General features: G+C 37.2%; 2 protein-coding genes and 1 long non-coding RNA gene across 3 annotated transcripts; all 3 read left to right on the forward strand.

The window, feature by feature from the left end:
- Positions 1 to 1,730: 1,730 nt before the first annotated feature.
- LOC149668609 (uncharacterized) lies at positions 1,731 to 24,232 on the forward strand. Its single transcript, XM_089840792.1, has 6 exons — positions 1,731 to 2,631; positions 21,962 to 22,060; positions 22,952 to 23,137; positions 23,179 to 23,190; positions 23,273 to 23,414; positions 24,012 to 24,232. Exons 1-6 carry the CDS (start codon positions 2,437 to 2,439, stop codon positions 24,230 to 24,232), a joined length of 855 nt encoding a protein of 284 aa, XP_089696918.1. The 5' UTR covers positions 1,731 to 2,436.
- On the forward strand, positions 8,290 to 10,037 carry LOC149668610 (uncharacterized). The gene is made up of 2 exons (XR_016367898.1): positions 8,290 to 8,370; positions 8,453 to 10,037. It is a non-coding gene; the product is annotated as an uncharacterized LOC149668610 (long non-coding RNA).
- On the forward strand, positions 24,227 to 26,123 carry LOC149668611 (uncharacterized). The gene is made up of 2 exons (XM_089840834.1): positions 24,227 to 24,744; positions 24,813 to 26,123. Exons 1-2 carry the CDS (start codon positions 24,608 to 24,610, stop codon positions 25,054 to 25,056), a joined length of 381 nt encoding a protein of 126 aa, XP_089696960.1. The 5' UTR covers positions 24,227 to 24,607; the 3' UTR covers positions 25,057 to 26,123.
- The last annotated feature ends 190 nt before the right edge of the window (positions 26,124 to 26,313 follow it).

The raw sequence follows: 26,313 nt of genomic DNA on the forward strand, positions 1-26,313 counted from the left end.
GTCTGGCAAACTGTTGACATTTGTTTTTCATCTTCCTGCAGAGACTTCACAATTTTTTGCAAAATAAGGAAAGGTTTTTTCCCTGGAAAATACGGGATATTAGCTAAGCGGTTTTCAAATGTAACGGGCGTAAGTAAAACTAAGACTATAGTTATCTTCAAAGATCATAGAAATAGTTCTTAGTAAATATGTCACGCACTGCATAAACTCTGCCTTAATTGTTGTGTTTCATCGAAATAACAAACCTAATTCCAACTAATATTTGGGTCTTTTCTCGTCTAACTCTCCGTGGGCGCACTCATTGTAAGGCATTCCATGATCCTTATGTTGGTTAGTGACATGACGTAACACAGATAACCATTTAGCTTTCATGAGTTCACCATCTCCACCACTGGAATTGGCCAACCAATACATATGATTTTGTATACTTCTACTCCAAAACTTAACATCTCGCATGTATGTTTTGGTCCCGCAAGCTTGAGCAATCTTAGATTTCAGGGCTAAAAGAAAGTTTTCACTTACTCGATTGAAAATTTGAGAATTAAACTAATTCTTACATTTCACTAAGTGCCAGCAGTCAAATAAATGCGTTATTCTAGGATAATTTTCATTGAGATAGCGCCTTACTTGCTTGTGTCTATCCGTAACTAAATACGCCACAGTCATACCTTTATCAAATAAATAACTTAGCCCCTTTTTTAGTCCTTCGAGTTCCATCGCTACACTGTTAGCTACTCTATAGGAAAAAAACAAGAATCATTATATATATAATTCTTCAGGTGTTGTCCAACAGGCGTGGCAATTGATTACCTGAATCAAAACCAAGTGAATTATTTTTTTTAATGGAACTCTCTAAGAAACAGTAGCTGCCATATTTAGCAGAAAATCCGGGACTGTCACATCTTCCATCCCCACCCAAGCAAAGAGGTTTCCCCTGCAAGGACTCAAGAAGACATCTTTGTTCGCTCTCCCAGACCTACAAGAAAATTTCTACCATTTTTAATCCTTTAAGCATTTATATAAGAAAGGTCACTTACAGTTTTTATAGCTCGCAAAAGGTAGGCTTTTTGAATTCGATAATAAGTTCTCTTATCAAACATTTGAATCCCTATCATTTGTAACATCCTAATGGCTTTAGTTGGGTTCACCCCAGAAAATAAAATAGCTGCGGCAGTAAGAATATTCCCAGCAGGTTTGCGGGATATTTCTGGTTGGCTTTGCTATTTCACTTTGTGATTGTTGCAACATGTAACCTGTACTATAACCATTGAGCCTTTTGTAGACATGACTGTAGTACATTTAGAGAGGCATATTGCGCAAAACGTGAAAAGTTGTAATAATGCGCTTTCAAACACCACAAATTTGCGATCTTTAAAGAGATCTTCCCCTTCTTTGAACTGACGTGAACTACACAAATGGTAAAATTCCATCAAGAACTTTTTTCGCCAGGCACTCGTTTCAAATAACTATAAACTCATACAGATTGACTTCATCTCTAGATAATTGGGAAGGAGTGGGATTTCCTCCTCTTCCTCTTCGTAGATAATTCAAATCTTCAGTTTGCGTAAATGCCTCTTTAGTGTTTGTGACAACGCAGTTTTAGTACACGTATATAAAATTATTAATCTTTTATGGATTGTTTAAAGTGAAGAGTTTGAGAAATTAATAAGAATAAAATTTGTTGAACCTTTAACCGATCAAAATACAACTGTAGTTAAGAGATGCTAAAAATGAGTGTTATAATTGACCTTCTATTTAAAAGTGTATGTTTGATGTCAAAAGATGTTAAAAAAAGAGTATAAAAAGAAAGTGAATGTATTAATAGGGCAAGAGCGAAATCAGGAAGAGCAAGGAGGCAGAGAAAAATCAGAGAGCTCTTTAAGAAAAAGAATGATTGAAATTGTAAAATGAACAGTTAATTTTTGAAATAAATGTTGTTACTTGATAAAGAAAGAGTTGGATTTATCTTACAGGTCCATACCAGAGTCCTAGTAATTAAGTTAGAGTTAAAATAGGGAAGTTTAAATTAAAGTAAAATTACTAAAGTATAGAGAGAGAGGAAACAGAGTTACTTCATAGTGCCGAAACCCGTGATCTGTGGATAAATGCAGAGAAGTTTAAACTACATCAAACAACAACAAGGCAGAGAATAATGAACCTGACAGAAACGTATTCAAGAGAGAAGTCTACAGGGAGATGACAGAAAAGATAATCACGGATGTTATGAACAATATAAATAGTGAGGAGATAAATGAGAGAGCATTACAAGATAAGTTACGAGAACTTAAGAATTGTAAAAAGACTTTGCGCGATGTAGACATGGAGATTGAATTCACTATACCATTGGCTCAATTAAGAGAAGAACTTTTACAAGTTGCCTAATATCAAAATAAAATAGAGAAAGTTATATGTATTGCTGAAGAAACCTTGGAAGTGATGTCTAAACCAGAGGAAAGGACCAACAACACAACACCAATAACTCAACAGAGCACTGCATCAGGTACAACAGTCCAGCATGCAAACATTAAGCTTCCAGAATTCAAAATCGCACAATATTATGGAGAATCAGAAAAATGGATGGAATTCTGGGGCCTATACGAAACAGCAGTCCACAATAAACCTTTATCTAAGGTAGCCAAATTTTCATACTTAAAAACCTTTTTAGGAGGTAAGGCAGCTAGTGCTATAAAAAATTTACCTCCAAGCGAAAACAATTATGAATGAAATGAATGAATGAAATTGTAGTTTAATGTGCATAAAAAAAGTTGCAAAACAACTCGCGAGATTATACACAGAGATTTAAATTATAAAAAATGTACATACACAAATTATACAAAATTACATAGATATATACACAAATTTAGACAGTATTATCCGAATTTATACAAAATGTACAAAGCCACGACATTAGTTGATTCTTGGAGAAACTTATACGGTTAGTATTGTTAAATGTGTTATTTAGTAATTGTGTAACGAATTTTGCGCTTGGCGTCTTGTAGGTTGTCAGAAAAAATGTCAATTATTTTAGCGAATTTATTGCATGTAATTTGCATGCGGACTATGAGATTTAAACTGGTACGACTGAGATAGAAGGTGTTTGGGGAACGTAAATTTTTACGGGTTGAAAACTTAAGGGCCATTAAAAGATCAGAGAGAGGAATTTTGTTATTGAACAATTTAAAGATAAAAGTAAAATCATTCATACGAATAAAATCGTCAATTTTTAGAATATCAAGAATGGTTAACAATAAGGTATATTTATAGGTAGATCGGGGTATAAAGAATCTGTGGCAAAACTCAAGCTATTAATAAATTAAAAGATAGGTTTGGAAAATTTGAAGTTGTAAAAGACGCCCACATGAATAGACTTCTAAATTTGCCAATAGTCACTGACTCCCGAGATTTAGAAGGGTTGTGAAATTTTTAAGATTACTGTGAAATAGAAATTAGAAGTTTAGAATCGCTAGGTGTAAAATCTGAATCATTTGTAAGCGCTAAAAGTCCCATAATATTGCAAAGAATTCCACGAGTATTCACAATTGAATTCAACAAAACCATTGGAAAAGTTGGAAATTATCACATCACTGAATTATTGAGCTTCATAATAGAGAAAGAACCTTCGAACAACTTAAACCCCAAGATAAAGTTAGCATCAAGCAGAATTACCAAAGGTCCTCAAACAGAGATAGCAGGGAAAGAGTCTTCAACAAAGATATTAGAGAGAGAGACGATAATAAAAATAAAAACCAGAGAAACAGGGGTCCCCAATCTACTACTTCTGCGTTGGGAGCAATTAACACACTTCAATATATTTTCTGCGAAAAAACTGACCACACACTAGATAGTTGCGACAAAAGCTTACCATTACAAGAGAAGAGAAATATTTTAGCAAAAAAGAGGTGTTTTCGGTGCTTAAAACGTAATCACAACTCACGATTATGCAAGAGCGAAGTAACTTGTACTGATTGCGGAAGACGACATCACACGGCTATGTGTGAAAATGTAAATAAAGAGACAGGTAGCACCAACACCCGCACAAAATAGATAGAGAATGAAGATAGCAAATATACACCCCAAGATACAGTAACAGCCACAACCTTAAACAACTTAGATGAGAAACAAACTTTTCTTCAAATCGCTAAAACGATCGGCGAAGGAAAAAGAAAAGAAAGAGTGATACGCTGCATTCTTGACGGTGGAAGTGATAATACATATGTAAGAGTAGACATGTCCAAATCGTTGGGCCTAAAAATAATTAGCCAAGAACATTTAAACGTTGGTGCATTTCTTCATGATCCCGTAAGCACTAGAGTCAATAAAGTGGAATTGAAATTAAAAAGCCTTATCGGAAACAAGTCCATCTTGATAGAAGCATTAGAAGTGCCTCGTATTTGCCCAACCGTTAAGCACAAGTCCCCAATGAAAAGATTAAGAGAAAACTGAAAAGCAAAAATATAAAGCTATCCGAAGACTTCACATCTGAAGATCCACTCATCGAAGAATTGACGGTGCTTATAGAGGCAGATTATTATTGAGCAATTATGACAGGCAAACTAGAGCGTTTAACGCCATCACTAATGGCAATGGAGAGCATGTTTGGAAGGGTTATTCACGGTCCAACAACAGAGATAACAACTGAAGAGATAATACCTTAAGAAACAAGTTGGGAAACCAAAATAAACCTCTCCGAGCCGAGACGAATTTACTTTCCAAACACAGGTCCGCAAGCCAATGAGACAAACCGGAAATACATAGTTCTAATCGGCGAGATATTGCCATGATCATTTAGTTTAAAGCGTTTTAATAATTTCCTGCGTATCCACAATAATTCTAATGAGGACCTAATATCTATCACTTAAATGTGTATTTAACTTTCGGCTCAATCTGAACCGTTAAGACCTCCTATAAGAGGACATGAAACAAGTTCAATTATGGTTAAGATCTAGGTTATCTTATCTCATAGACCCAGTCGTTTCAACACGTATGGAGAGATGAAGTATTAACATCCTTATTATTTAATGAAGCTAAAAGTTACGTTTACACTATATATAAATGTAGTAAAGATGAATTAAAAAGTAAACACCAAATTTTAAATGTTAATATCAAAAGATGTTCTTGGAATATTGAGATGAAACAGAGCTTTATAGCTACACAACTACTAAAAGAATCGTAATGCCGAAAAATATTTAAGTATTTCCTTTTAATATTCTGCAAAAAGAAAATGTTATCGTTTTGTAAGAGATCTTTTCACCCTACTCGCTTTATATTAACTTTGATATGCGTGTAGTGTTTCGATTCAGATGCAATCTTCATTACTCGTTCTATGTAAACTCTCACTTGTGTCACTTCAAAGAAATAAGTTTATCTTAAATAATTAATTAAATATAAATGCTATTAATTATTTTAATCGCCAGTAAATAACTTTAAAAATAGTTAAATCGTTTAAAATAAAGTTGTTCCTATTTTCTTTCGAAACTTTGCTAATATTGACGTTTAAAGTGAAGGGTACCCCTCTTGCCCGCTTTCTTCAAATTTTGGGGTATATATACGATTCGTTTCCATTATAATAATAGATAAAAACGCATTCGCGTGAACCGATGGTGGAAGCCCTGCCATTGGGAGGCTAGACGTTTCTCGTAACCCTAGCCGATCGCCGCGTATATCTTGAAACCAAACGATGACGAAGGAAAAGAAGCCAGAATGGACTGACTGGCGTCCATGTGGAATGGGCAAAGACCTGAAGATGGTGGTGCTTAGCAGCTGGTGTCAATGTGGGATTGACGAAGAACAGAAGATGGTGGTGCATAGAAGCTGGTGTCAATGTGGAATTGACGAAGAACAGAAGATGGTGGTGCATAGAAGCTGGTGTCAATGTGGAATTGACGAAGAACAGAAGATGGTGGTGCATAGAAGCTGGTGTCAATGTGGAATTGACGAAGAACAGAAGATGGTGGTGCATAGAAGCTGGTGTCAAGGTGAAATTGACGAAGAACAGAAGATGGTTGTGCTTGGAAGCTAGCAAGTACAGACTAGTGTCCATGTCGAGTGGACAAAAACCAAAGCTGGTGGTGTTGGAACTCAAGTTGAATAGCCAGAGGAGACAAACCCAAATTTCCGTGAACTGTCAATGCAGTCCGGAAATTGGGAACACGTTTGCTCCGATACGCAAACTGCGAACGCGGTCACGTGGGGTCTGACAGACAGACACACCGACATACATGTCCTACATTGCTTATGAGGACCGAGTTTAAAAAGTCACTTACGGGGACATTTAGAAAACGCAATATCTCCTCCGCTTTTATCGTAAAATCGAAAATATATTTCACTTTTATGACTTGTTTCAAATTGCATCTTAAAATGAATTCCAAATATTTTTAAAGGAAACTTTTAGATAATTTTCTTTACATTCTCTATGGGGACCAAAATCTATGACGTATTTCCGGTTAACTTTGTCCCCGTAAGAATAGCAATACACTAATATTCTCTAAGCTTGAGTTATGGGTAACAAAATGTCTAAATTCAAATGGAAACGGAATTTAACACGTTAATACGATAAGCATAAGGCGTAGTCAAGCAGCTTATATCTTAAGAACTTTACTAATTCAAATTTACAAATCAAAAATTAGACACAAAATGGGGTAAATTAAAAATTTCAAGTAAAAGGTTTTTTTTTAAATAATTTTATACACGAAAACCTTCGAAGTTAACTTTTATTCATCTATATGAAAGATAATAAAAAATTGATGGGAATGGGGTCCCCATAGCGGATGTATTAATTCAAGCTTAAACACAAAATTTTATTTATTACAAATTTCTATTTAACAGAAAGACATCAAAAACACGAAGATATTTCTACTTCGTTATACGATATCTAGTTAAATCGCATTATTTTCACTAAAAGCAAAAAACATGAAAAACCGTTGGCTCAAATGTCCCCGTAAAGGGTTTAAAAATCCAAAATTAGACACAAAATGGAGTAAATTTTAAATTTCAAGTAAAAGTTTTTTTTGGAATAATAAAATACACGACAACCTTCGAAGTTAACTTAACTTTTATTCATCCATATGATAGATAATAAAACAACGTTGGGAATGGGGTCCCCACAGCGGATGTAGTAATTCAAATTTAAACACAAAATGTTATTTATTACAAATTTCAATTTAACAGAAAGACATCAAAAACACGAAGATATTTCTACTTCGTTATACGATATCTAAATAAATCGCATTATTTTCACTAGAAGCAAAAAACATGAAAAACCGTTGGCTCAAAGGTTTCATGTCATAGCCCACTCGATCACGCGCATCACGACGCAAGCTGCTGCCGCTATAAAAGCAAGCTCGTGGGCTATGCTCATGCTTATGCTTAAGGTCCGTTGGAATAAATAATATAAAAGTAAGGAATGGAAACTTTTCCTGATCCCTGCCTTCCGCAGTATAACAAAAACACCCGAAGACCCAAAAGGATTCAATAATTAAGGATTTTTGGAAACTTCCTTCCAGTAAACTGTGGTTGCTACATTCCTACTGCCTTGTTAGCGCCACGTTTTCTTACTGGAAGTTGTTATCCAAACCAAACCCTGACCTACCGACTCCATTCCTTTCTTTTAACTTCTTTGGTTGGAAACTACGTACTACCAGAAGGGGATAATAGGAGAAGGATGACACTCTGTAACCTCTTAATGCTTTAGGTTATGTAACGTCATTCTTCAGAGGCTCACCCTTTTAGTTTGCTTTCCCGCTCATCAAACTACAAATAGGCATCGCACCGTAAGGTGAATTCTATAGTTGTTTGGCACTAAATCCCCAGCAATCATCCCACAAACCTCGTCTTGACATGGGACAAAAATGCACAAGCGCGTCTTACCAAATATTTAAACGCTGATAAAGTAATGATGAGGGAACTATTTATCGTGTATGTGATACGGTTTAGTAACCTTGCTCTAAATGTTCCGATGTTGGGAAGAGTGACGTTACACTTACCCCGCTTTGTGGTACACTTCTCTCGAAGAGAAGTATTATATACTTCTGGTACTACATACACATCGTGGGAAATATTTCAGAACACAGTTATGCCGTTTTCCATTATAGATATAGGCTACGTTCAGTAACTGCTAGCGTACGCAGCGCTGCGCGCATCGGAGACCGATTTTTTTACTGTACGGTTTTTCGCACTTTCGGTTTCTACGTCACGCTACGCATCGATGTGACACCGATCGTAGCGGCTGGAAGAGCAGGTTTTTTCGATGCGAATCGGATTTATGACGTCATTAATTGAAGTTCAACACGACGAGAAATCCAGTCCAAAGCCACTAGCGAAACGATAACACATTTTTCTTTTATAGATCTTTTCAAATGAACTGGAATTAAGGTTATTTCCGATTTATCATCGTTAGATAGTTCATTTAATAACAAAAATAACAGTTTTCTCCTCAATCCAAAATCTCTAGCAGACGCCATCATGGAAAGTATCATCAAACGCAACAGAGAGAGAAAAAAAACGTTCAGTGACGTCTGACGTCACTCTGACGTAGCGTTCGGAAAAAAACACATCGGTAGCGGTAACGGCTTTTTCCGATTTCCAGTTACTGAACGTAGCCATACTAAAAACATAAAGCTCCAGATTCACAGTGCTGGAATTTGCTTAACGAAAAAATGCGGGACAAATAGCAGACACCCACTATTTTATGGTGAAGATCAGTATATATTATAATAAGTTTCAGATAATTTAATGACAATCGAAAACTGCATAAAGCCAATGCTACGGTACTTAACGAATATAGACCGATATCAAAAGGGGCGTCAAAGGGGCCGCAGTCCTCAGTAGAATGATGGAGAGATAGATCCGGTGAGAAAGGGGGTAATACGTCATCGGAAAGGGGTACACTCTGTCTGCTTAAACCCCCTTTTTAAATCGGTCTGTGGAAGATAAGTTTAAAACGTCGCGCTTGCGCAGAGAGAAACATAAACGAACTTCAGTCTCAACTCAGAAGGTCGGGACGGGGGGCGGAAGGGCTATAAACTCGTCTCGTTTGCTCACCGTAACGCGCGCCAGAGAAAAAATTAATTGTGGAAGCTAAAAATTGGGAGTTTTCTCAAGCAAAGAGAAATATCAATCCAGCTTGAATCCCTTTTCACTCCCGCATTCATATTTAGAATTTTTTTATAGCCAAAAATATAATTTTTGTGTATATTATATAACATAGCATAATGGATTGATATTCGAATCCAGAATCAAATTTGTACAGAACTATTTTTAAATGAAAGGTTTTTTATGCATTTCCACAATAAAATAGGTTAGAGCACAGGGATTTTCTATTTATGCTGAATCCGAAATCGTAATTTTAATCACTTTGAAGCTTAACATTACGAGGTGGATATTTTTTTGCGAGTTAGACGTTTTTTTTGTAAAATTTCGAATCATAGTGAATGCTTGAACTACGCAATTAAAACCAAATTTCTCGTATTGATTAAACTTATATTCAAATTGTAATACAGTAATAATTTCTAAATTCTGCGCCTTTGTGGGTTTGAAAAAGTGTCGCCAAGGATTGTCTATATGTACAGTTTTTTTAAGGACTACGAAGAAAAACTCGTTTTTGTATAATATATTTCAATATTTATAGTCTAATACACTCTAAAGAATGACAAAGGTTAGAAGGATATATTTACGAAAGGCATCGTTAATTAAACTTAAAATAGGGTTTTTAATAACTTCCTCTTATATTAAATTATTCAAAGAGCCCATTTCAATGCTAATGTTTTACTTCCTTAAGAAAGTGCAAAGTGTTCCAATGGTTTGTTTTTCATAATTTTTTATTTAGGATGTAGCTAGATATTATTTATTGCACTTAAAAAATCATAAATTTGATAAATACCTGTTTAATTGATATTTAGAGTAAATTCTATTTTGTGTTTCTTTGATTTATTACATCTACAATATTTTAATTCCAACAATTTTTGACATATCTTGACTTACACTTTTTGCATCTCCTTAATTTATTAGAATTAAAAATAAATCCAAATTTTCATACCCGAGATGGGCATTGTTCGTCTTTTTTTTTTAATGAATTTTAAAAACCTTCCGCAACTAAAGGCAAAAAAATTGATTAGATTTTTTGATATAAACCTGTTTAATAAAATCCCATATTTTGTCCAATTGTGACTATTTACACCTGTTTTACAGACCCTTCTTCCAATAGATTTTTATATTTTTGCTTTAGATAAAAATTGGATTTTTTTCGATGGTATCGAATAACACATTAAAAGAGCCTCGAATATCAAAACTTGCAGAGGTTATCGGTAATAGTTAGTATAGGACGCTGTAGGTTAGCTGTGGCGAAGGGGCTAGCCATCACCGCTCTATGCGTTGTAAAGGGATCCACCTGTAAATAAGCCACAGGCTTAGTGTGGAAATCCCTTCGTAGACAAAGCTTAGATTACTATTATTATTATCTACCTCTTTTATTAAAATGCATAATACATCTGATTTTTCTTTAACTTTAAACTTTTATTTATGTTTTCAAACGGTTTTTCATTATTTACTTACTGATGAATATTAGTAGTCAGGGCCGGATTAAGGGGGGGCAAGGGGGCACTGGCCCCCGGGCGCAAGGCTTGTTGGGAGCGCATTGAGTTTAACTATTCCCCCTTAGGGACATTTGCTGTTCCGTTTATACCGACTTAAGGGGGCGCACACTATCTCGGCCTCGGGTGCAAAATTGCTTAATCCGGCCCTTTTAGTAGTCTTTGTAAGTAAATAAAATCAATTTTCGATATATCGCTGTTGAATTGTAATTTTAATATCACCCATTTTACACTATTTTTCAGGCGAATAGTAAACTTCGTAAGGTGTCGTATCTAAAATTTCTAATATATACTTTTTTAATTGAAAAGTATAATTTGCACCATTTTGTGTCTAATTTTGGATTTTCACATCCTTTGTGGGGACCCTTGAACCAACGGTTTTTCATGTTTTTCGCTTTAGTTGGAAATAATACCATTCCTTAAATTTTCGTATAACGCAGTAGCAATAGCTTTGTATTTTTGATCTCTACCTGTTTAATTGAAATTTGTGATAAATAAAATTGGAGTTTAAATTTGACTTACTACATCCGCTGTGGGAACCCTTTTTAAAACGGTTCTTTATTATTTTCCTTGTGGATGAATAATAGTAAACTTCGTAAGGTATGGTGTCTAAAAGTTTTGATATATACCTTTTTAGTTGAATATTATAATTAATAATAATAATAATAATAATAATAAAGCTTTTATTTCGTGCAAATAAACAGTACAGCGTAAGTGTGACCTTCAAGTATTTGCACGCGGGGACAATCGGTATAATGATACGTCGTTTGTGTGGTTTTAAATTATTAGGGGGTTTAAAAGTTAAAACTATGCTCATTTTGGTTCATGTTAAGTAAGGTCTATTTTTTTCACATTTAACTTCTTATCATTGAAAATGTCTACATTGTTTCCATGAATATTAAAATTTCTCATTATCCGGCTCATGGGGTATATTGTAGACAATTGTGGTTTGAAAATTTGGTAATTTTTAATTCTTGTCTTCTGATTGGGGATATTTAGATTGATTTGACTTAAGAGTTCTTTACAGTCAATAGCGTTGTGAATTAATTTTTTTAGAAAAAGTATGTCTAGTTTTATTAAGGTGTCCCTTATTGAGTCCATTTTTAATGTCTTGATAACTGTTTCGTACTTAAACGGGGTTTTGATGCTAAAGTATTGATGGTAAAATTTAGCGAATTTCTTCTGGATACGCTCGAGCTTAGATATCTGGTATTGGCTACAGCTACTGTATACTAGGGCACCGAATAAGAGCTTCGGTTTCACTAAAGTTGAGTACAATCTTTTAAAACATGTGGGTGAGTTTATATCCTTAGCGATTTTGAGTGCTAAACAGAGAGTTCTTGAACAGCTTTTTGAGGTGTTTTCAACTTGGCTTATGAAATGTAATCGCTCATCAAACAAGACTCCTAAGTCGCGTATGTTCTTTTCTCTCTTAAGTGTTTTTCCGTTCAGTTTGTAGGGATAAGTAATTTTATTTTTCTTGCGGGTGTAAGACACTACATACGTTTTATCCTCGTTTATAGGTATATTATTTATGGTAGACCATTTCTGAAGGTTCATTAGGTCAGTGTTTAGTTTTCCGCAGTGTTCTACGTTGCGAATGCAATTACATAATTTGTTATCGTCGGCAAACATGTAAATTCTGGAGTCCTGGATCTGCAAGGGTATATCGGAGGTGTATATGTTGAATAGTAACGGACCTAGGGAAGAACCTTGAGGAACGCCACAAGTAACTCCATAGCTTGTTTTCGATAGTTCTCCGTTGATTTTTAATGTGTTTTTCCTGTCCCTTAAGTAGCTTTCAATCCAGGCCAATAGTTTTCCCGTTAGGCCGTAAAAATTAAGTTTTTGAAGTAGAACACGGTGGGATACTCTATCAAACGCTTTTGATAGGTCTACATATAGGATGTCCACCTGTCCTCTATCATCTATTTCGGGAGCCATATATTCAAAAGTACTTAGGAGATTAGTTTCAACAGATCGACCCCTGACAAAGCCATGCTGATTTTCGGGTAAGTTAACCTTGAACCAGTTGTACAGTTTATTACTCATTAACATGTCAAATATCATTGGTAAGCTGTTCAAAAGGGAGATTGGTCTGTAGTTACTCGGATCGGCTTCCAAACCTTTTTTAAATATTGGGGAAACCAGAGCTTCTTTCCACATACTTGGGAATTGCCCAAGTTCTAGTGATAGGTTGAAAATATGCACTAATATTGGTGAGAGTAGGTCGCCGCAGCCTTTTACTACGAAGTTTGGAATTCCATCTATTCCAGATGATAGCTTGGGTTTGAGTTTCTTAATTGTATCTTTTACTTCCTGTTCTGATATTATATATTGATAAAATTCACATTGGATTTTGTTTTTTGGTGTGAAGGGTAGAAGTATAGAGTCATCATTCGATATATTCGAGAAAACCTTTTTGAATTCATTTGCAATTTCATCGTTATTTGTAAGGAGTTTATCTCCATTTTTAATCATGATTCTTTTCTTTTTTGACTTGGATTTACTGTTTATATACCGCCAAAATGTTTTTGGGTCGTTTTTAACACTATTACAAATTTCATTTGAGTATGTTCGTTGATCGCGTTGTAGAAGTTTTTTAACCGTTTTGCGAGCTATAATGTATTTTAAGTTATCATTTTCATTACCGATTCTCTTATTTTTTCTGTGATAGTAACGCTTATTTTTTAATGCCTTGATGAGCTCACGGGAATACCAGTGTGGATATTTATTTTTTGTAACATTTCTGGGTTTATATGGATTACTACGGGGGATAGAGATTTCCATTGCTTCTTGAATATTTTTAGTTGTATAGTTTATGCAAAATTCTACGTCCCTAGATGAGTATACTGGACACCAGTTGATGTCTTTGATTGTTTTATACAGTTTCTGATAATCTCCCTTGATGAATATAAATCTACTAGATACACACTCTACATATTGAATTTTTTGGCTCGTGCAGAATTCTAACGTAAAAACTGGGTGATATTTATCAATAGGTACTAACGGGATTTCATTGTGGTATTCTATTGTACATTTGTCGCTGTTAACTAAACAGAGGTCTAGGATATTTCCACTGCTATTTCTTTTATAATTTAGTTGCTTGAGATTGTTTAGGTGGGAGAGCTCAAAGATATGTTCCGCCTTATGTTTTGCATAATAACTACATTCGTTAAGGTTCCAGTTGTCCCAATTGACGCCGGGGAGATTGAAATCCCCCAAAAGAATTATATCCCCTTTAAAGCTAAGTAATTGATTTTTAATATTATCGTTAAATTCTTCGTAATCTGATATTGAGGAATCCGGGGGGAAGTAAGTACAACCTAATAGTAAATTTTCTCGATTGTTTAGGCGCACTTCAACAAAAACAGATTCATGTTGGTGTTCTAAGTCTGATCGCCTTATGGTTTTAAAGGTGTCTTTAATGGCTATTAGGGTTCCTCCACCAAGACTTCGTTTAATTCGGTCGGTACGGAAAACATTATAATTCCTAGGGAAGTAGTCAGAGCTACTATAAGAGTGGTTTAACCAGGTTTCGGTTAGGCACAGAACATCAAAATTTGTTTCTATTACGTTATTTAAAAATATAGTGGCCTTGCTACGTAGACCCCGGGTGTTTTGGTAATATATAATTGGGTTTCTAGTCATCATCGTGTTGTGCCTTACCTCCCAAATTCTCTTCCCTAATGGTAGTCATTTGTAAAGTGGTTTTAAATTTCTGGTTTTCATAAAGAGGACCGCGAAAGTCTGTTATTAGTGAATTTTCTGGAAAATTTTGGGGATCGCGTAATTTTTTAAATTCTTCTTCGCTTGCTGTGACGTAGAAGGAAGAATACTTCCCTTTAATTCGGGGGTTGAGTTGTATACACTGCACTGTTTCTAACTCTGTTTCAAATTTAATTGAGTCCCTAAGTTGTTCTGCGGTGGTATCAACGGGCAGTCTTGAGATAAACAATTTACACCATTTTGTGTCTAATTTTGGATTTTAAGCCCTTTACGGGGACCTCTGACCCAACAGTTTTTCATGTTTTTTGCTTTAGGTGAAAATAATGCGATTTTTCGAGATATCGTATAACGAAGTTGAAATAGCTTCGTATTTTTGATATCTTCCCGTTTAATTGATATTTGTGATAAATAAAATTTTCTGTTTTAATTTGACTTACTACATCCGCTATGAGGATCTTTTTTAACGCTTTTTCATTATTTTTCTTTTGGTTGAATAATAGTAAACTTGGTTAGGTGTCGTAACTAAGATTTTTGATATATAATGCATTATATATAAGGGCAGTGCGAGCCTTGATTTTTTGGTTTTCGAGCTACATGTTCAAAATATGGTTTCGGGCTTTTATCGCGCCTTAAATTTCTATGGCGAGCCTTAACGACTTTCAATTTTAGCTCTTAATTTTCAATGCTACTGTTTTATACATTCAATTACTTTCCTTAGGAAAGAACACTTTTAAGTCGTAAATATAACAGATAGACTTTTTAGACTATAAATACACTTTAATCCTATTATCACTTACTAATAGTACTTACGTGAACTGACAATCGCATTGATAATTCAATTGAATCGTATTTTTCTATACCCAAAACGGGCCAAAAGTAAAAGTAAAAATAAAACTCCAATTATTTTATATTTTTTTCTATGCACAAAAGTGGAAGTAATATTTACACCAGTCAAATGTGGGCTTGCTAAAAGGATACGAGCCTTACCAAAAAAAACCAGAATAATTTTCTTCTTCGCTGCGCTTGGGCTATCAGGCAGTAATTGTGCAGCAATGAATCCAATATATAAAAAAAACTGCAACTCGGTAACCAGCTGGCTCAAATATAGCAGAATCGGGGTCAGCGCTGCCTCTGCTACAGAAATGTACCGATTTTAAACTATATCTCGTTAATTTTCCGTCTTTAAACCATATTCTGTTAATGTTCTAATAATAGAGGTAAAGTTTAAATATTCTAGAATGAGAATGAAAAATTTACTATTCTGATATCAGAATTAAAGTTTAAACGTTCAAACAGCACCTATGATAGCTTTCTATTAAGGTGTAACACCCCTAAGCTCTTTCTACTGCCAGTTCACTTAAGGAGAATAATCCTTACTATAAACCCAGTGCCCGGTTAAGATGGGATGAATGAATGTAATGAAAACTTGACTGTTCTGTAGGATTCTTAGGGCACTGCAGTATTCCATGTAACAATGAATTACATTAAGTAATACACGTTGGTACAAGTGCACTTAAACATGCAATAAACCAAAGCGGCTGAAGACCACTGACATGTATCTCCACCCAAACTGCAGTCTACTTACAGCCCTTTTGCAACTCACTTACAGCTAATCACTGAAGCCCCATTGGAAGCACCGTTATAGTTATTCTATCCCTTTCAGGGCCCTCATGCAAACGAAAAGACGCAAGATCACATAGAAGTGTCTTTATAGTGATAAGCTTTAATTTAAAAACTTTACGTAATTTAACCTATTTTTGCCCCTATTCCGATCATTTTAATTGGCTGACAGATATTACGTGCAGAAATTTAGCACAGCTTCATAAAGTCTGTTTTTAAGATACAGCATCTTATTTTAAGGGCTGCTTACAGATGTATTTGATGTTATATTCCAGTCGATGAGATTTGCAAACTCCTTCCTACTAAGCCTGAGTGCATCTTTATTAAGGCATATCACATGGGCTACCATTACAGTTTGATTTCAGTCATGTTGTAGTATCATCAATTTGACTTATTTGCAAAGCTTTTCCAACCATCTAACAGAGATAACTTGAAAATGGTCCAAAGAAACATTCAATTTACAGAATTTTAACACCTGCAGCAATATGGCTATTTTTGCAGCTAGATTTAAGTCAGTTAAGCTGGACTAGCAGCTGTAGTGCAGCTCTTAATCAACTTTAGCAGAAAAATGCAGATCGATTTTTAGCTAAATAATTTGCGGGATGAGTCTGCTGTCAAATGTTCAGAGAAGGGCTTGACAACTACCACCTTTTCTGGGAAGAGAACTAGGACAGAGGACTCTGATCCCTCGCCTAGCTCACAAGCGGCGGCGCCAAAGAAGACTAAGTCTTACTGCGACGTCGCCAGCATTGTCAAGATGGCCATCGTTAAAGATGGCTATCCTACTAATGCGGTCACGGATGCGGACGTTGTTCCCATCCAGGCCGCTATACTCGACGCACTGGAAGCTCCTTGGGAAGCTCGCTGCCGCGTCCCCTAAATTTCCACATCATGGCTGGGGCCATGATCTATTCATGTGGAGATTCTGCGACCGGTGAATGGCTCGTGAAGGTGCTGCACCAGAATGAGCGTGCCATAGGGGGAACACGGCTTTCAGTGATGAAAGCCTGTAAACTCCCGAAGCCGTTCAAGGTGTCCTTCCGTACCAAGGACCGTCGCACCACTGATCCGGCGGCTCTTCTCCGGCGACTAAAGGCCTACAACGGAAGGTTTCTGACCGACTGTTGGCGGTGCCTGAAGTCGTTCGATGAGAAGAGCACCAGACGCTGGATATTCCTAATTGATGGCTCCTCCATGGAGGCCATCAAGGAGGCCGGCTTTGAGGGTCTCACTGGTGTTGACGTCGGGACTTTCAAGGTCCTGAACGCACCACAGGACCCTCTTCAGAAGGTCTCTGAAGCTTCTGATGATGAAGGCAATACCGCAGCCAGCGTGAGTGGGGAGCTGGCAGCAAATATTGCTGGAATTAACTTAGAGCCATCCTTTCCAGATGGCTCGGACATAGACCTCGGGACAGAGTCCGACTTTTTGAAGGACTCTGATACCGAGAGGACTTCCGCTCCTGACACTTGGATGGAGATGGAGGCCGGGGCTGCTGCTGGCGGTGGCGAAGGAGATACCGGTCCTGGATCGGGACTCCAAGCTGCTGCCAAGTAGCGGCTAAGTCCGTCTCTCTTTCTGTGGCATGAGCATTAAGGTGATCCAGATCAACCTGCATCACTGCAAAGCAGCCTCGGCAGTCCTTTGTCGGAGGTTTGCCTTAGAGGGCCTGGATGTGGCCCTCATTCAGGAACCTTGGATCCATAATGGTAAAATCCTTGGTTTAAAGAATGTAGGTAACATTACTTATGATTTTACCTCACTCAACCACAGGGCGTGTGTTCTGACAAGGAAGGGTCTCGATACCCTTCCGCTTCCGAACTACCTCACTAGGGATACTGCTGCTACTAGGGCGGACTGGGGAATTGCCAATAAGATAGTTACATACTCCAGACTTAAGTGGGCTGTCAACTCGTTTCAGCCCTATAAGTCCCCTGGCCCAGATGGCGTCTTTCCTGCCCTCCTTCAGGAAGGTATAGACGCCATTGGCCCCTATCTGTGCAGGATATTCAGGGCCTGCATTGCTCTGGCGCATATTCCGGATATCTGGAAGCGCTCGAAGGTTATCTTTATTCCCAAACCTGGGAAGGAGAGCTATCTTGAGGCCAAGGCATTTAGACCCATCTGTCTTACCTCTTTCTTCCTAAAGATTTTAGAGAAATTGGTGGACAGGTATTTGCGGGATGGAATTCTCTCTCATACTCCCCTGTCCACTGCTCAGTTTGCCTATCAGAAAGGCAAATCTACGGAGACGGCGCTCCATGGCATTTTGAACTGCCTTGATAGGGCCATCGAGTTCAAGGAGATGTCTTTAGCCATCTTCCTTGATATTGAGGGAGCCTTTGATAGGGTCTCTAGTGAAGTTATTCTTCGCGCTGCGGAGCAGTTTGGTATTGACGACACTCTGTGTCGTTGGATACACTCCATGCTCACGAATCGCAGGATGACGGCGTCTCTTCTCGGGGAATCCCTGGAGATCTTCACCGACCGTGGCTGTCCACAGGGAGGGGTTCTGTCCCCTCTTCTTTGGTGCCTGGTGGTGGATGAGCTGCTGGGTCGACTCGGGGAGGGGGGGTGTCACTGCTTTGGCTATGCGGATGACATAGCAGTGATTGTTAGGGGAAGTTCCCTGCAACGATCGCTGCACTGATGAAAACTGCCTTGCATGTTGTTGAGGAATGGTGTAGGGATGTTAACCTCACCGTCAATCCCAACAAGACTGTCCTTATACCGTTTACTCGGAAGAGGACCAATGACCTCTTCAATGATATTTCCTTCCACCGAGGTCAAATACCTTGGCGTGACCTTTGATGCCAAGCTTACTTGGAAATCCCATCTTGACCTTAGCATCAAGAAAGCCAAAATTCTATTCTGGCGTATAAGAAGTTCAGTCAGCAAATCCTGGGGCTTAAGCCCCAGTGCCGTGAACTGGATTTATACTAGAATCATCAGGCCAGTGGTCTCCTATGGAGCTCTTGTCTGGTGGTCCAGGGTTCGCCTTAAAGCAGCCCAAGATGAACTACGCAAGCTTCAAAGGCTGGCGTGCATCGGCATCACGGGGTCCATGAGGACTACCCCCACAGCCTCTCTGGAGATCCTTCTGAATATGCTTCCTCTCCACCTCTTTATTGAGGAGGAAGCTATTATGGGAGCCTGTAGGCTCAACAACCACGGCTGGTGGAAGCCCAAGCACTGGGACTTAAGTCACACCAAGCTCTTCAGTGAGTACAGCAGTCTCGAGCCATCACTTGCGATGGTCTCAGACAAGTCTGTTGTATCATATCATTTTGACGAGCCCTTCAGCGTGCACTTTCCTAGTCGCACTGATTGGGAGACCAACCCAGTCCTTGGTACTGGGGGGGAGACCGTCTGGTTCATAGACGGCTCGAAGACGGACTCTGGAGCTGGTGCCGGGGTCTACTGCTTGACCAAGAAGTTTGGTTTTTACGAGAGTCTCGGCAACTTTGCCAGTGTTTTCCAAGCGGAAATAATGGCCATTTGTTTATGTGCGGATTTCTGCATCAAGAAAAATTACCTCGGACGGACGATTCAGATTTATTCGGATAGTCAGGCCGCCCTCATGGTACTGAATCAGTGCCTTGTTGACTCAAGACTGGTCCTCAGTTGTCTGGATTTGCTGTGTTCTCTGGCTGCCCGCAACAAGGTTCAATTGCTGTGGGTGCCAGGACACTGCGGATATCTGGGCAATGAAAGGGCTGATATGTATGCCAAAAGGGGGGCTGAGGCGAAGTTCTTCGGACCTGAGCCTGCGGTTCCCATCCCCCATGGCATCATTCCTCATAGGATTCACTGCCGGATGTCTGCACTTCAACTGCAGCTCTGGCTTGACATGGATGGGCAGAGACAAGAAAAGGAGTTTGTCCCGGGTCCTTCTATCACTAGGGCAAAGGAACTGCTTGCCCTCACCAAAAGCAAAATTAGGCTGGTCACCAGTCTCCTCACTGGACACTGCCGGCTGAATAGACACCTGCACTTATTGGGCATCGTTGATGACCCACTCTGTAGGTTCTGCCGGGAGGTAGAAGAAACCTCCTCCCATATCCTCTGCAGCTGCGACTACCTCGCGGCCATGAGGTTTGAGCATTTTGACATGCATACTATGGAACCTCACCAGTTTTCTACTGTCTCGGCCAATCGGATTCTCCGATTCATCGAGGCAACAGGACTCTTCGCAGTCTAATCAGCTCGGGGCGCACAATATACCCTTGGTATCGGTGCTCGACGCGGCGACGCGTCACCCCTTTCAACAATACAACAATACAACAATACAAGTGAGCTTGTTATTTCAAGCAAAATCTTTAAAAGTGGTGTCGATCCACTGTCATGGCAATCGTTGAAAAGGTCATTTTGTGCGTCAACGTGACTATCAGTCTCGTTGCTGGTAATTATAGAGCGAGCGTGCAACCAAACGTATATTTCACAAAGGATCTCATTTCCCAGTTTTAATTGGATACAACACTTTTCTAGATTCATAATATTAGAAACACATTTAAATTCGGATTTTCAAACTAGGCGATGAATAAGGGCAACTACACCACGAATATAGATTTCAAAAGCTGCTTTTTCCACTGACAAGCAACGTAAAACTACATTTCGCCAAGAGCTTCAACTCAATATTCGTTGTACTTAAGGATTTATATGAATTCTCCGTTTGCGAAGTTTTCGAAACCGATTTATGTTTTGAACTATATTCTCATGCCGTTTAATTACAACGTTAATTAAACTATATCGACTGTTTATGTTTCAAATAAACCGTTTCCAGACAAGGAATCAGAAACTCTTCGCCAGCATTCGTTTTCGGCGAACTCCCCTATTAGTACAGTTTAAAGGAAAAAGATTTTGCAGTATCTGAGACCATCTTACTTATGGGCAGGCATACTAAAAGCGACTTAGTTAGAAATTCCGGCTCGTCAAATTATACTGATTCATGTTTAAACAATCCGCCGAAGCAATATTATAAATGATATAATAATTCTACCTCAAGTTCTCTAACACTGTTTACTTCACCATTAGCACTAGCAATGACAGCTTAGAATAAATCTCTATTGGAATATTATATAAACTTAAAGAATGTGTAGCGTTCCGCGGACACAGCCTTGTTGAATTCCACGAAACCATTTCTAAAAACCTTCCCATGTTGTTAAAGATGTGACTTTGTTTAAAGAAGAAACAAACAAGTAAACAACTTACTGAAATATATATAAGGTTAAGTTTAAATTTATGCACGTAAAATTCTATGATTTTTGTTTTCTTAGTAACGATTTTTCGACTTCTTTCTCGGACAAAAATGAAGGGTTTTGATTATAACGTAACAATTATGAATTTTGAAGATACAGTAAGTTCAGATTACAAACATTTCAAACTCAAATTGAATCTTGCTAAACGCAACTGAAAAAATGAAATATCAAAAAAGTATTTTCTATTGATAACTTTCTATTTATTAAAATGTCCCGATAAATTCGATAATTCAAAAAATGAAGCTTCAATATACCTATTTATTTCAAATTGCAATTTTGTCATATTGCCGAAAATATTAATTTTATTCAATAACGCTCAGAATATTTGGGTATCCAACTGCTACTATAATAAAAAGCTATCGGAAAAACAGTATGTTATTTTCCAAAACCTGAACTGTAAATGGGTGGTAATTTACTCGAATTTAAAGTTTACAATAATTTAACATTTTTAACCATTTACCATCATAAATAGATAAATACGTTCGACCTGCGCGCCTCACTTTTAGCGTGACGTTACACTCTTTTTAAATAGCGGCTGCAATTTTGAGATAATAATAATAGAATAGAATAGAATATAAGTTTATTGTGCATTTCAGGTATGGTAAGGTTGAGCTTAGGTTCAATCGCGTAGTTAGGTTAGTTTTCCTGTAACCAATGGGAGCAGAGATAAACCAAACATGAAAATTGCCGAAACATACACTATCGCCCGTATTATTAGCTCCAACGGGTTTTTCAACTAGTACTTAAATATTCCAATGTCATTTCTAGGATCCAGGGTTGCTACCCTACGATTCATTTGACAAAATGATGTATTACATTTTCGAAAACAACAAACGTCTCAAGTATATACATACTAGCGAATATAAGGTAAATAATGATACTCGCACATGCCTAATACCATAAGCATATCAAACCTCCCGTAAGCGTGAATCAGAGGGAAATTAGCCATAGGCATTGTCTTGGCAAAACTCGTGACACGGGTCTTTCTGGTGGCACAATAAGGAAACATTTTTCAAATCGCGCAAGGGATGCTACCGGGAGCTTGGACATAAATACAAGGATTAGTATATATCTTATTCTTACCTATTATATGCTCTACCTAAATTAATACTTGTAATAATAACAAACAATTTAAACCTTGGGTTTTGATGTTCGCGTCTTTGGTAATGATCAGGGAGGGGGAGGCGTGCAAAGTTAATGTTTATTTTAATTTTATTTATTCATCTATTTATTCGGATGGGAGAGTACACTGAATTTTTTTAACTGTTAAAGTGGCGAATACAAAACTTGCGGTAACTTACTCTTTCATCTTTGGTTATTATAATATTAATTTTAAACCATATGTATTGTGTAAACTAATCACTATTAGTTTTTCTATTTTGAACAAAAATTCGAGATAATTTACGCTTAATAAACTTAAAATAACAACTGAGGTAATTGGCGGCGGTAATCGTAGTATAGAAGCAGACGACTGCTGAAATTTCCGAGTTAAAAGGTAGTAGGGGGATACGGGGAAGGAGAGAATTGCTTCGATTCCCCTCGAGGTGGCGCAGGACCTCAAATCTCTCTCTGGCGCTATTGTACAATGGTGATTACCCGTGGTCGTATTGTGAATTCATGCTTACTGGTGGTATGATATGCTTATGCTAATACCTAGAGTGAAGGTTAAGAAATATGGATTTAAAATATTTTAATAGAAAATATCTAAAATCTCTTACATTATTAATATCGAAAATTAATTTTAGAACATATTTTCAGAAAGTAATGGTGATACTTCAGCCAGTAATTTATGACAAACCACCATACAACAAGTGGCTATTTGTAAAAAGAATACCAACTGTAGAATTCTTGCATTCTTGTCATAGATTTATCTCGGCAAAAAACACCACGTATAACACGGGTTCAACAGGAACTTTCAACGACATAAACGCTTTCTCTCAAGGAGTAAGAAACGTTTACTAAACTCCACATTCTTTACTTCTTAGCATTGCACTTTGGTAATTCGGTTTAAAATGATCCATAGCTTCATTTGGAAATTAACTATCGTAGAGATGATTTTCGAACTTTTTTTCTTACCAGGTTTGGATCGGGTTGGTTTGCTCGTTCGCTCTCTTAGCTCTTGTTGAGATCATTCAACGGAGAATAAATGGAATTCGAAACTCAGTCGTAACTTTCGTTTTTAAGAAAGTGTTTTTGTACTACGGAGCTACATTAGGAAAAGGTAAACGTCTCCTTTAATGGCTGCTTTTCACTTGACCGCAATAACGCTCGGCAGCTGACCGAAAGCGCCGGAGTGAAGTTGGATACCGCCAATGTCGGCCGGAAGGCTATTCGGAAATAACTCCCTCTTTTGTGGTGAAGGAGCATTACAATATCCTGCCAAAAGTTCTAAACTAAACACTACGCAATTTCATGACTCCGTGTACAAACTCCTAATTCAAGGGATTGCGAAATCGTATTCAACGCGCGACATTCCCTGGGTCAGGTGACCAACGATTAGTTAGTTGCTGGCGTCTACGCCGCGGTAGACCGAGAAATGAAAATTACCCTACAAGACCGAAATTCCGTTGTCAAGTTGTCTTACGCCGACGATGACATTTTATCGTCCTGAATTTTCGTCCTAATTTCGCCAAGTGAAAACCAGCCCTTAGACTCCGATTGAAACGTGGAGAATATTTCAATGAACACTTCAATGCATGGTCACACGCATCCTAACCACACAGTGTCTCACTGCCTTTCTCTCTTAGACTTTTCTAGCGTAACATTTGTGTAAGGATCGTTGGTTCTGTTGTGAAAGGACTTTAATTTGTTCCCCTAGGATTTGACATTCCCGCGTCTCAGGCAGTTCGAATCAGCGTTGGGCTTTTTCTCTTGATAACTGTGATTCTCATCAACTTGTTCAGCAGTTTCTTGAAAGCCAATTACTCCACTCAAAAAATTGAAAACGTCAACACAGTGGCGGATTTCATGAGAGTTCCAAACGTTATGGGGGGTCCTGATCGAAGAGGATCGGCCAGCACCTTCTTTGTCGAACGGTAACGTCTATTTAATTTACTTAAACCAAAGTTATGGTATCGAAAAGATATTTTTATGCAACTTTGGTAACTGTAAACAAAGGTAAACACAATATTTTTTTCTTTCATGTTATACTTTCTGGAAATATTGCGCATCACTCAGTAGCCAAATACATTTTAAATGATCCAAAAAATGCTTAAATTAAGACATTTCAAAGACAATCACTCCACTTCTATTAATAAAAAACACCTCTAACCTCGGAGCTTACCGTAACGTTTGTTTCAGAACAACACTGACATAATCACTCTCTGCGAGTTTGTTGATAAAAATGTACCACGACAATATGAATTCAATCTTCTCAAGGATCCATATGTGGGGTTTTGGGATCTGGAAATCATAATGCGTTCAATGAAGAATGAAGGCCCAATGTTTAAAAACCGGCTTCACCTTGGCTCGGCAGAGTACTTATGCGAACCGAAAGTGTTTATGACGTTTCCCTCTCTACCACCAGAAGCCCTCAAGATCATCAACAGAAGGTTAGTTCCATGAAACTATGCCTTAAATCATGATTCTGTCCAATAAAACTATAAATTATCTTCAACAGGCTGCGCTCTTTCGTGGAAACAAGTCAAGAAACTCCCTGGCGTCGCTCTGCTGAAAGACACTTCGGTCGAAAAGAACAAGGACCTGAAAATGAAGTTCAGGTAATTACCTGGAAAGAAATTCGAATGGCCTTTGCAATCTGGGCAGTCATGCTTACAGTCGCTTCTGTCGTGGCCGCAATCGAGCTACTGACAATGATCCCTTGTCAATCGCAGAGAACCCGCGGAAAAATATTTCCAATGTAATTTTTTGAGGAATATAAGATTTGGTCGTTTGGCACATGTTAGTTGAAACATAAACAGTTGGCAATATAACAAGCTATTTTTATTGGAATACGTTTTAAAGAGCATTTTTTGTACCCCAAACTATGTTTTTAATTTACAAAAAAAAATAATCTTGGAAGTAACCAATGAACGTAAAATAAAAACGTTCGATCTAGTTGATGTTTACTTTTGATCATTGGAAATATGTTCACAGCGTAACTAAGTAGTACATCCAGTTATATATTTCAATGACCCCTATTTGACTAAACAAATGATGTTTAAAATGTTTCATGAAAGCAAATTCAATGAGCACATATTAGACTCAATCAGAAATATTTGTTTCGTAAAAAAGATTTACTTTGAACTCAATATAAAATAATTTACATGTAACATAGATGTATTTTGGCTGTTTATAATAATATCGTGAAAAAAGATTCAATGAGCACGTTAGACTAAATGAAAAATATTTTTGTCGCAACCAAGATGTATTTTGGGAAAATTAATCGCAGTAAGCATGTATTTAACTCAATGGAAAATAATTTACATGTAACAAAGATATATTTAGCCTTTTTATATATATATCAATAAGCACCTATTGGAATTAAATATTAATATTTCTAACGTAACAAGGATATATTTTGAAGAAATATGTTTCATTGAGTACCTACTAATGATAAACACTATGTATAATCGTTAATAATTTCATTATTCACCAGCTTGGATCCAAATGTTTACTGATTAAAATGAAACTTGATGAATTTGGAGGAAAGTTTCAATGATTAAATTCTGGATTTAATCTAAATATTTACATTGTAACTAAGATAAATTTTACAGTATTAATTACAATTACCACGTATTACACGCAATGAAAAACCATTTCAATGTATCAAAAATGTATAAAATAATTTTCATGTAACATGGCTGTTTTTATATCAATGAACACCTATTGGAACCAAAGATTAATATTGATAATGTAACAAGGATATATTTTGGACTAATATACTAATATATTTAATTTAAACACAATCAAGAATTTGCAATATATTTCAATATGCACCTAATTGGAACCAAATGTTAAATGATTAAAATGAAATTTGATGAATTTTGAGGAAAGTTTCTATGATTAAATGTTGGATCCAAATAAAATATTTACATTATAACTAAGACATATTTTACGGTATTAATAACCATTAGCACCTATTACCCAATGAAAAACAATTTCAATTTATCTAAAATGTA

This window comes from Phalangium opilio, unplaced genomic scaffold (assembly GCF_054372755.1).
Source record: "Phalangium opilio isolate 3A_F unplaced genomic scaffold, DU_Popi_V2 ptg000055l_1, whole genome shotgun sequence".
In the NCBI taxonomy this organism is placed as follows: Eukaryota; Metazoa; Arthropoda; class Arachnida; order Opiliones; family Phalangiidae; genus Phalangium; species Phalangium opilio.